The sequence below is a fragment of the Physeter macrocephalus genome, chromosome 7 (assembly GCF_002837175.3).
Source record: "Physeter macrocephalus isolate SW-GA chromosome 7, ASM283717v5, whole genome shotgun sequence".
Taxonomy (NCBI): domain Eukaryota; kingdom Metazoa; phylum Chordata; class Mammalia; order Artiodactyla; family Physeteridae; genus Physeter; species Physeter macrocephalus.
The window spans coordinates 105,519,329-105,531,239 of NC_041220.1; the positions used below are offsets into that span (position 1 = coordinate 105,519,329).

General features: G+C 44.4%; 1 protein-coding gene across 6 annotated transcripts in view; it reads left to right on the forward strand.

Moving 5' to 3' along the window:
• Window positions 1–6,395, forward strand: part of HS3ST1 (heparan sulfate-glucosamine 3-sulfotransferase 1) — a 30,326-nt gene extending 23,931 nt beyond the window's left edge. For all 6 annotated transcript variants that reach the window (XM_007106580.3, XM_055086140.1, XM_055086137.1 and 3 more), the window contains one exon: window positions 5,021–6,395. In XM_007106580.3, the coding sequence (XP_007106642.1) occupies window positions 5,130–6,065 (936 nt within the window). In that variant the 5' untranslated portion in view covers window positions 5,021–5,129 and the 3' untranslated portion in view covers window positions 6,066–6,395. The remainder of the gene's footprint in view (window positions 1–5,020) is intronic.
• The last annotated feature ends 5,516 nt before the right edge of the window (window positions 6,396–11,911 follow it).

The following is an 11,911-nucleotide window of genomic DNA, read 5'->3' on the forward strand; positions in this document are numbered from 1 at the left end:
CCCAGTAACTACTTATACACTAACTAACTCTGAGTGTTGCCACCTAGTGTAGGGGGTGGTGAGGTTCCTGGCTTTGCCTGCTCAGACTGAGTTTGAGTCCTAGTACTGTCTCTAACTTTCTAGACAAACCACTCTGTTTCTCTGAAACTCACTGTCTTATAATGATATCCGTTCTATCGAGAATGCAGTGAGCATCACAGGGGTCCTGTGTGCAAAGTTGCCAGCGTAGTGTCCGCTTAGTAGCGAGGGCCGCAGATGGCAGCTGCCATCATTGCTTTTGGGAGGAATGTGGCTCGGGCTCCAGGTTCTGTTGAACAGTCTTTGTCTGTGCCTATGCCAGCTCAGGGCTCCAGACTTTCAGAAGATTCCTTTGATATACCTAGTTTACTCCCAGAGGGAGAATAATCCATTTATCTTTGTGCTGCTTGCAAGTTCAAACTTGCCTTCCTGGTCCTTTTTCTGTTTGGGAAGCTCCTAATTTGTGAATGGGGTAGAGTATCTTACTTATTAAGAAAGCACTTTCCACAATTAAGGAGATTTCAGAGTAAGAATTGCAACACTGCTCAGTGTTCTAATATCTCTCTGCTGTCCACCTCAGTTGCCAGTAGCTACATGTGGCCTTGAGATGTCCTTCCTGTAAGAGTAAATGTATACACACTGGATTTTGAAGACAAAAAAAAATGCAAAATATCTCCTTAATTTTATATAGTGATTATGTGTTGGAGTGATAACATTTTGGAAATACTGACTTACATAAAAGATGCCTTTTTAAAAAGGAGCTCCTGGAAAATGTACAAGTGCATATATGGGTCATTTTAACACCTGTAATAAAAGTAACAATAAGACATGATCTGCCTTTGGGTAAGATATGACTGAGTGTCAGAGACTTACATAAATAGTGGCTGCTCTGTTACCTTTGAGGGGGGTTGCTGTTTCTTTCCTGAGCATCTCTTGATCACCTATGGAGATTTGAGTTTTTTCGCAGAATGTAGTAAAACTGTGTGTTACACTCTTTATTTACACACCTCATCTGCTGAATAACTCCTATGGGGAAGGCACCGTGGTTGGCATAATGGAGGGGAGAAAGTATTGGTGAAAGTGGGGAATTCATCTCATAGCTTAGCTAAAATGCTAGCTATGTAGCATGAATTCAATAAATATTTGTTTGGTAAATGGGAAAAAAAGTGCATATGTGTTTCACGTTACATTTCTATTTGACAGTGCTGATAACCCATCTCACTTCAGTCCCAAAGTAGCCATTTGAGGCAAGTGGAATTATTACCACTTTGCAGATGAGGAAACTGAGGCTAAGAGAGGTTAAGGCACTTGGACCAAAGTCAAAACTGGAGACAGGATTCCTGACTCCATAGCCTGTGTGATTCCTTTAACTCTTCTACTGAGTAGAACAAGTGAATGAGTTTCACCCACGTGCTATTATGTATATCCCCTGTGTACCGGCTGATTCTGGAGTTGGCAGCCAGGGCTTGTCACTGCTAGGTAGGTTTTTTGGCGGGGGGGCTTTCTTCTTTAGGATCCCCAAAACACTGCCATTATTTTAAGACCACATGCTAGGGAGAGAGCAATAATAGCAGAGAGCGCACAGAACTGGAACTCAGGACCCACAAGTTCTAGGCTCTGATTTTCTACCTGACCTTGGGCCTGTCACCTCAGGGCCTCCTCACCCATAAAATGAAAAGCAGGGACTTAATGACATGATGCTCTGATGCTCATAATTCCATTGTCAAGATCAGCTGGCCCAGATGTCCTGGCTTACAGGTTCACCTGAGCTTGGGGATCTTTCCTTTTCTGAGGATGCTACTAAAAGGCACAAAAATTCTATCTGTACCACTGAGAAATTCACATTGGCAAACTACAACAGGAAGAACTTGGCTCTCAATGGCCACTGTGCGTAACTACATTTTATATATATTTAGATGTACAAATATATGCGTGTATACATACATTATATACGTGTGTGTGTGTATATATATATATATATATACATAAAACTTAGGTAAAGTTTCATACACACACACACGTGTACATATGAGAATTTAGGTAAGATTTTTTTTTCCATATACCTCAAGTATTTTTGGAATGTAATGTAGATGGCTTAGAATAAGTAAATATACATTTTAGAAACTATTACATTATAAAGGAGGAGCTTTTAAACTAAAAACTGCCCAGTTTTTTGGTTGTTTTGGAGGGTTTTTGTTTTTGTTTTTTGCTTTTTTGTAAAGGACAAACTATATTTAGTTTCTTGTTTCTGCTGTCTGCTGGTAATTTCCCTTTAGGAAAAAGATCTCAGATGTGCACTGTGCTAATCAAGATGCCTCATAACAGAATGGAAAGAGCATGAATAGTCAGATAATATGAATCTCAGATCTGGGCTCTGACTCTAAAGAGCCTTAGATGTTGCAGGATCAGGTTGTTTCCTAAGTCTGGATGCAGAGCTGTATGATGGGGATGACAATACCCACCACAGAGAGTATAGCAGTTTAGTGTGCAGAAGCTACTCTCTCCATCACTTCACCCACCCCACCCCCTGCACACGCACACACACACGTGTACATGCGTGTACACGCGTGTACACACATACATACATAAACACACACAAGCATACACTTGCACATGCACACACATACCCCAAACACGTAAAAGGCAAGCACACTGGTCCCTTTGGTCAACCCACATGGGCAGTTGAGAAGGAAATAGAATTTCACTGAAACATACTAAAACGTTCATTTGACTGAAGCAAATGGCCCATTAAATTGGGCTCATCCAATCAGTAAGACCAGCCTTGAGCCCCATCTTGTTTGGCCATCCCTCCTTAAATCTTTTTCTTTTTCCTAAATAAGTATGTCAGGCGATTTGGCAAGTCCCTTTTCTAGCGTTCTGTGATTTTTCTAAAGGTTTCAGCTTTTTAATTGCTTGATCTTTAACATACATTTTACAAAGTGGCTGTCACAGTTAATATCTGAGGGAGGTAGATCAATTGATCCGATCATAAACACGAAAGTCCTGCCTGTTGTTCTTTATTTACACATTCTAGACAAGTTTTAAGCTGATAAAGTGAATTTTAAACCTGGCATAAAGAAGGTGATGGACCCTCTTGATAGAAAACATTTTTCTGGCTCTGTAAATCCCATAGTCCCCAAACTGGGCCTCTCTGCAACTCTTCCTGAACTGTGTTTAGACAGAGATTACTTAAAAGAGTTTCCAGGACTTCCCCGGTGGTGCAGTGGTTAAGAATCCACCTGCCAATGCAGAGGACACGGGTTCGAGCCCTGGTCTGGGAAGATCCCACATTTCGCAGAGCAACTAAGCCCCGTGCGCCACAACTACTGAAGCCCGCGCACCTAGAACCCGTGTTCCACAACAAGAAAAGCCACCGCAATGAGAAGCCCGCGCACCACAACGAAGAGGAGCCCCCGCTCGCCGCAACTAGAGAAAGCCCGTGCGCAGCAACGAAGATCCAACACAGCCATAAATAAATAAATATAAATAAACTTTAAAAAAAAAAAAAGAGAGTTTCCAATCTGCTCCTTCCGGGAGAGGGTCGAACACGGATTGCTGCTTATCAGCCCCCTAAAAACAACAACCATAGCTCGTGTGTCTTTGGGAACTCCATGCCATCTAGCCCAGCAGTGCCCGTGTTCCTGAGGGACTTTAATGCCCAAATGTGATAAATCTCAGTTAAAGAGAAAAAAGTATAAAGCAGGGAGTTCACGGGAAGAGCCCTGAATTTCGAATTTTAAATTTGGACTGTGAATTTTGAAATGGACTAAATTTTTGTATCCTTGTGTTTCTATAACTGTCCTGCATTTCTACCTTACACTGTAGTGTTAAAATGACAAACCACTGAGCAGACTGCAAGACCTGTTCTTTATAAATAGTAAACCTTTGCATGCAGGTTTTTTGCTCTTTCCAGTAACCTCGCCTGTTTATCCCTGTAGGCCCACTTCAAACATTTGCTTTACTAGGAAGACATCCCTAATCATTTCAGGCAAAATGAATGAACATAGGCCCTCACAGTACTCTGCCTAAATTATAATCGTAACGTATATCGCACTGATGCTTGCAGTCCGGTTGTATCAATTAACCTTTGCCAAATTGGTGCTGTAATACAAACTACCCCAAAACTTACTGGCTTAAAACCACAAGCATGCATTCTCACTCCTGAGGGAGATGGCTGGGCTGCACACAGGGGACTGATGGGGCAGCTCTACTGCAGATGTCTCTCGTCTTCCTCCTGGGACCAGCAGCTGGCTGGCCAGGGCATATTCTTCTCGTGGCAAATTAAAAAAAAACCCAAAATCAAATTTCTGGGAAGTACACTCCCCCTATAAATAGGCTATAGCAAGAATTGGATGCAGGGAAGAGTAAAGAATTGGAGTTAATCATTCAATCTTTCAAACAGGTTCACCTGCCCTGTTAGATCAGGAGCCCCTAGTGGGTTGGGGAACAGAAACAATGCCTGCTCCCATATCACTTGCCCCTCTGCCTGGGGCTGGCAGCTATTAGATATTCCCTGATGTTTGCCGAGGTCCAAAAGTCCTTCCCAACCTTTTCCTTTAGAGCAGATGTTGGCAATCTATGACTGCAGGCCAAAGCTTGGCCTGGTTTTACTGCCAACAGAGCAGTAAAAATACAAATGTTTGAAAAAACTTAAAAGAAGAAGAATATTTAATGACCCGTGAAAATTATATGAAATTCAAATGTCAGTGTCCATAAATAAAGTTTTATTGGAACACTACCACACCCATTTCTCTGTGTATCGTCTATGGGTGCTTTAGAGCAAAATAGCATAGTTGGAGTTGCCATAGAGACTATGTGTCCCCCAAAGCCTAAAACATTTACTCTCTTGCCTGTACAGAAACTGTTTGCCGCCCCTGCTTCATAGGATAAAGGAACCGAGAAAACCCCAGGAGGTGAATGTCGTGCCCAAGACGACAGAGTTGTCAGCTTGATTAAGCCCAGTATTTCTGTGGGGTTAATACTTCTCCCCTTTGTTTCCTAGTAATCGGAAGCCTGCGACACCCATGTGTCACTGATCTGGAGGCATCCCTCGCGGCAGCTCTTCATGACCCAGCGGCGCCCCGCCCAGTGAAGCCACCGTGGTGTCCAGCATGGCCGCGCTGCTCCTGGGCGCGGTGATGCTGGTGGTCCAGCTCCAGCTAGTGCCTTCCCGCCCCGCTGTGCCCGGGGCCGAGCTGGGCCAGCCGGAGCTTGTGAGGAAAGCGGCGACCTTGCAGGGCGAGATCCGGGAAGGCGCGGCCCCCAACGGCTCCGCCCAGCAGCTGCCGCAGACCATCATCATCGGTGTGCGCAAGGGCGGCACGCGCGCGCTGCTGGAGATGCTCAGCCTGCATCCCGACGTGGCGGCCGCCGAGAACGAGGTGCACTTCTTCGACTGGGAGGAGCATTACAGCCAAGGCCTGGGCTGGTACCTCAGCCAGATGCCCTTCTCCTCCCCGCACCAGCTCACGGTGGAAAAGACCCCCGCGTACTTCACGTCGCCCAAAGTGCCTGAGCGGGTCCACAGCATGAATCCGTCCATCCGGCTGCTGCTCATCCTGCGGGACCCGTCAGAGCGCGTGCTGTCCGACTACACCCAAGTGTTCTACAACCACGTGCAGAAGCACAAGCCCTACCCGTCCATCGAGGAGTTCCTGGTGCGTGATGGCCGGCTCAACGTGGGCTACAAGGCTCTCAACCGCAGCCTGTACCACGTGCACATGCAGAACTGGCTTCGCTTCTTCTCCCTGCGCCGCATCCACATCGTGGACGGCGACCGCCTCATCAGGGACCCCTTCCCCGAGATCCAAAAGGTCGAGAGGTTCCTGAGGCTGTCGCCGCAGATCAATGCCTCGAACTTCTACTTTAACAAAACCAAGGGCTTTTACTGCCTGCGGGACAGCGGCCGGGACCGCTGCTTACACGAGTCCAAAGGCCGGGCGCACCCCCAAGTCGACCCCAAGCTCCTCAATAAACTGCATGAATATTTTCACGAGCCAAATAAGAAATTCTTCGAGCTTGTCGGCAGAACATTTGACTGGCACTGATTTGCGATAAGCTAGGCTCGGAACCTTTCCTATTGTAAGTTCTAGTGTACATCTAGGGGGGAAAAAGAATTTTAAAAGGGCATTTAAGCTATAATTTATTTGTAAAATCCATAAATTACTTCTGTACAGTATTAGATTCACAATTGCCATATATACTAGTTATATTTTTCTACTTGTTAAATTGAGGGCATTTTGTATTGTTTTTCATGGTTGTTAACATGTGTAATATGTCTCTATATGAAGGAACTAAAATATTTCACTGCAAAAAAGAAAAAAAAAATTCTGGAGACGCTGTCTTTTTTGAATGTAATTAACTTGCCCCCAACTCAAGATAGCTGTCTGTGTTCACTCACTGCACATATTCCTTTATTACTTTAAAAAAAAAAAGTTTTTCATAGCTGTTATACTCCTCTCCCCTTCTCTCCCTTCTTCATTACCTTTTAAAAATTTTAATGGCTCGCTGTGGTCATGCATGGTGAGATTTCTCTTCATTGAGATCCCCTGTTATTTTTGGAGGTGATCGTCTAATCTATTTCCAACTTCAGCAAGTACCTGAATGTGGATTTTAACCCCATGTAAACTCCAAGTGGACAAAGAAATTAAGCTGGAGAAGTAGTTACTAACCAGCAAGAGGCTTGCCTCAGAGAGTGCTTGCACTTACTTCTGACTGCAGCAATATATGAAACTACAATAAAGGGAATTAAACCATTGGCCTTCAGAAGGATCTTGGGGCTGTGTACTTTGCCCCAGGTGGCAGTGGGTCTCTGGAAAGCCACTTAGAATAGAAAAGAGGAATTGCAAAAAGTATGCATGTCCCCATTTGTAAAAAGCTGACTAAAAGGGTAACTGTTTCCTTGAGTTGGGAGCCTATTAATCTATTTCCTGAAATATAAATATTATATTCCATATACTTTGAGACATAGGTGTATGTATGTTTAAAAATCAACTCTGGAGTCCTGAAGGTGAAAGGAAATTTAAACTCCCAAGGGTTGAAATTGAAAAGAGAAAAGTGCAAAGCAAATGGTAAAAGGTAAAGAATCCCTTGCACCTGCCTCGAGAGGCGAGAGGCCCAATTTCAGTTTCACTTCTGCCCTGAACAACTGGGTTGTTAGAAGTGACAGAATAAGCCCTTCTGTGCCTCAGTTTTCTCATGCATTCTTCATTCAGTCAGCCTTTTACAGAATTCAATAAATCGGATTTTTTTTCTTATTATGAATGAAATAGACATTATATATAGGAACTCATTGAAATTTCCCCCAAGCAACCCCAGGAAGAAGGAATTATTGCAGCAAGTTCAAAGAGGAAGAAATAGGCATGAGAAAGATAAGGAACTTGCCCGAGTTCACGCTGGCTATAAGCCAGAGCTCAGAGTCCACTTAGAGCCAAAGCACAGGGTTTTTGGTTTGTTTGTTTTTTCTACCCCATTTTTTCAAAATTCAAATGGGAAGGCCCAGACCCAGAGACAGTTCTTCCTGACATATTCCTTCCCTGGTGCCAAATGTCTTCCATCCCAAGAGGTGAGCCTGAGCCAGAGGAAAAGGGCAAGCATGGGCCTGAGGTTCTCTCAGCAGTGCTATCAGGGAAATGAGTCACCTTGGTTATGCTTTGCAGCTGCACCCTGGCTTGACTTTAGCATGGCCCATGCCCCAGCCTGGGCCTTGCACAGACAGCAGAGAGTGTCTTCCCTCCTCCTTTATGAAGGTTGTCATTAAACAACCAACTCCCCAGAGGGTGTGGCAGAAACATAGCAGGTTTCCTGTTGACATGGTACTTTGCCGTCTGCAGAGTGTTTCTCTCTGTAGCCCATCATTGGGTCTTAACTTTTATCACACTCATTCAAGACTGAAAAAATGAGAGACTAACAAAGGTGAAATTGAGTTATCAAGTTTGTCCAGGAATTGGGTGACAGAGTGGAGACTCCAATGTGTGTTTTCTGACTCCTAAGAGGGTGCTCTTTGCAAAATACCTATGCATGCCTGTGCCCTGATAAGGATGGTGTGCTTAAAGCCTGCACTGTTGGGGTAAAAGGTGGTGAGTGGGGAGGGAGGAGGGGAGGGGAGGACCCAGCACTGGTGACACATCTAGCTGCTGTGGCTCACACAGCTGATGGTAGGGGATGATCCAGTTTAAAGTGATCCGAAGGTATAAATTCAATCATTGTTGGTTTGGAGGTATGGGTCTTGACTAAAAATGCATTCATGGGGTCCACCATTGGCAGGGGGTCAGGGGCCCTAGTAGCTATTTCTATTCATCTATTTATGGTACAACCCGAGCCAGCCATTTGGAAGAGATAAGCAGTATGAGCCTATCGCTCCAGACCTAGCCTAAGCACCTTAGATCTCATCTGAGCTCTGTCAAATTCAGAGGAGGTCCTGCAGTAGACCACCTGCACAGAGAGCCAAATGCAATGACTCAGGAGTCAGATGGGCACCTGATCCCTCTCCAAACACACTTAATACTAAGGCTATTAACAAAGAGAGAGATGCTGAGGGAGTGAGGTTGCTGCCTGGACTGGTCCAGGCTCAGGGGCAGCCTGGGGGCCTCCGGATGACAGCCTCCCAGAGAGGTGGCTGAGGGCAGTTGAGCAGGGCCTCAGCTATTATATTTGGAATATTCACTTCACTTGATGCTTCTGAGTCAGGACAGCCCCCTCCCATCCTCCAGGAATTGGATAGTGCTGAAACCCTGGTAACACTATTTGGTTATCAGCTCACAGCCTGAAAATTTGTCATTTTAGCAAAAATCATGATGTGCCTCTGAACAGAGTGCCTTGCTCTTTCTATCCTGGGAGGCTGTACTTAGCAGAAGGGAGGTGTGAGGCGGAAGAGGCCATTGCTCAGGGTGCCTGCTACTTACAGAGGTGGAATCAGAGATCACTGCCAAGAGTTCAGGTATTCATTAAAATTGTATTTTTCTTTTGAGCCCCTACTATGTGCTTAGCATGGTATTAAGCTCTCAGGAGTATGAAACTGTTAATGCAAGAACGAATAGTCATTAACTGTTCTGTGTTTAAATTAAAAACAACAGCAATATGGAAGGGCTAGGAAGGCTGTTCTGTGTTTAAATTAAAAACAAAACAAACAAAAAGACACACATGGAAAGGATGGAAAGTCTAGAAAGGCAGGTAGTATTAACTGTGTGTAGACTGACCAGTGCAGTCCATTCTCATTGAATTCAAGATCATCCCTGGGACAAATCAGCTAGCCCTGTGATAGAGAGGACTAAACTGGGCATAAGAAATGGACCTGCACTCATTGTTTTAGAATAAATAGAGGAATCCTACTCACAGTAGGGGGATGGTTGTCCCAGAGATGGGGAATGTTGGAATTAAGGATCATACACAGAAAGTGAGAGATGACAGAGACATGTTTCATTACACCATTACTCAGGAGTAGGAAGAGATGGGAAATCTTCCCAAAGGTCGCATGGCAAAGCTGTGAACCAGATCACTTATCTTGTGGGCCACAGGACCCTGTTCTTTCCACAGGAAGTCTTGGTGAAATTGCCATAGAGCTGGAGCACAGGAGGCAAAGGATATAACCAGAGCAGGGCATTCTGAACAAGGGCAGCTTGAGGAATCAAGACAGCGGTGATGAGGAAGGGGAAGGAAATAGAGAGATGCAGGCAAGAGACTGTCTACTGGTCATGGGAGTGAGTTAAGCACACTGGGAACTCGCTCTGTGGCCTTGACATCTGCTTTCCAAGTGGTGGAAGCTTGCTTAGAAGGCACCCATGTGTCTCTGTCTCCTGTGCACGTATATCTGTCATATAAAAATAACTCCCATTTTTTGCATACCTGCTATGTGCGTGGCAGTTTAAATATGTTGCTTCTAATCCATGTGACAATTCTGAGAGGCAGGAAGTGGCATAGTACTAATTTTACAAAGGAGGAAACTCAAACTCAGACACTAAAGGGCTTGCCCACGATGCCAGAGCCATTGATTGCCACAACTGGAATTTAGGGTCTAATGTCCATGCTCTGCTGCTTTTCAGTCTATGCAATTGTGGGACAGGGGAGGAAGAAACAAAGCATAGGCATCTGTCTATTAGGCAGAGCCTGGAAGAATGATGGGCATCCAGAATGCCAGGATATGCACAGAGAGAGTTAGATCAGATCATCTTCAAGCCAAGAGTGGCTGGGACCTGATACAAGGGACACATGATAAAGCATGTTCCTCACCGGCAGATATTCATTTAGAAAGTCTAAGCTTGAGCTAAAGACCAAAGCAACACAATGGAGCTCTCCAAATGGCAAGCAAGGGGTGAGGACCAAAGCTACAGACTGTCTCTGATTGAGATGGTTGACTGAAGTATTTTGATGTAAGAAATGGCCTTGGTTCTTCAGTTCACCCTGATATCAATATCTTTACTCCATTTTCCTCCAACTTCCAAGTTAGGTGACCTGAGAGAAAAATCAAGTAGAGCCAGGAGACCTGGATGTGAATCCCACCTCTACTAATTTTTAGGTTCAAATTCTCAGAAGCTCAATTTCTTTCTCAATGTAAATGGGCTTAACTCTGTTTTGGGGAGAATTCAATGAGATAAGTAAAAACTGTAAAATCTGTGGGTATGTGGCTTAGTGGTTAAGAGCATTTAGAACTTTGGGAAGTAGACCAAAACTGGTTTTGAAACAGTCAGCAGGCACCCACTGCCTTGGTTTCTCCATCCATTTCCCAGCTTCGGGACTGTAGCCTTTGCTGTTGGTGCACCATCCAGAACCCATTTACCAGGGAAGTGTCCCCATTCCCCACCATCAGAAGAGTTGGCTACTAAAAACTCACCCTCTACTGTGTTCTGGAGCATTTCTCTCAGTTGTCAGCTGCTGCCTTCCCTGGAGGTACCTGGGAAGTTATCCCCACCCTTCTTTTCTACTCTCTTTGGGGTTGCCTGTGAGTAACACTTGATTGATGTGGGATGTGGAGTTGGGTCTTGGGGAAGCAGCCCAGATTCCTGGTCTCTGGGCAGGGCAACCTCTATGGTACAACCTATGCTCCAGAACTCCTCCTGGGATCAGGCTGAGGCTAGACTTCTGAAACCACAATTTTGCTTAGTTTCTTCTACTGTATCCTGTGTCCCTTGTTACCCATTTCTTCTGTAATCCCATTCTTAGTAAATGACTTGCCCAAGAATACAGGAATCCCCATCTCAGGTTTGCTTCCAGGGCATACAACCTAAGATAGTAAACTTGCATACATGTCTTATTCTCTCTATATTTCATATGAGTAATATGACCAGCTCACGGGGTTATTATAATTTTTCCAGTTAAATAACAGACAATAAGGAATGAGTCCGTTTTATTCTCTGACACATAAAAGAGCTAACTACAATAATAGACACAATTGTTACCAAGTACAATAGTTGTCTCTTCTTTGTCTTATCAGACTATCAACATAGTATTCATGCATCAACATCAAACTTTAACTTCATGAAAGATTTCTGGTTCTCACAAATATAAGGGCATCACGCTATCTTATGTTACAGGATATCGTATCTCTATTGTTCGATAAGTATTTCATTTCGAGCTTGTGCATGAATGTTTTCTGCTCTTGGTTGCAACAACTTGGCACCTAGCACAGTGCCTGGCACATGGTAGACAGAAAGTACTTGTTTGTGGATTGAATTGTAATTCTAGCCCAGTTGTCAATCTGATGTGAAAATCCCCTCTACTATATCCCAGCTTCATGATCTGACCTCCTGGGAGCAGCTTCTCTGGGCCGGGCACTGCTAGCACTTCACAATATACTGCTTTATTTAATCCTTAGAAAACCCTAGGGAAATAATCAATCCAAGCTCATTGTTTTTTTCTTACCATCATATCCGCAGCAAATAGAACAATGCTTGACATA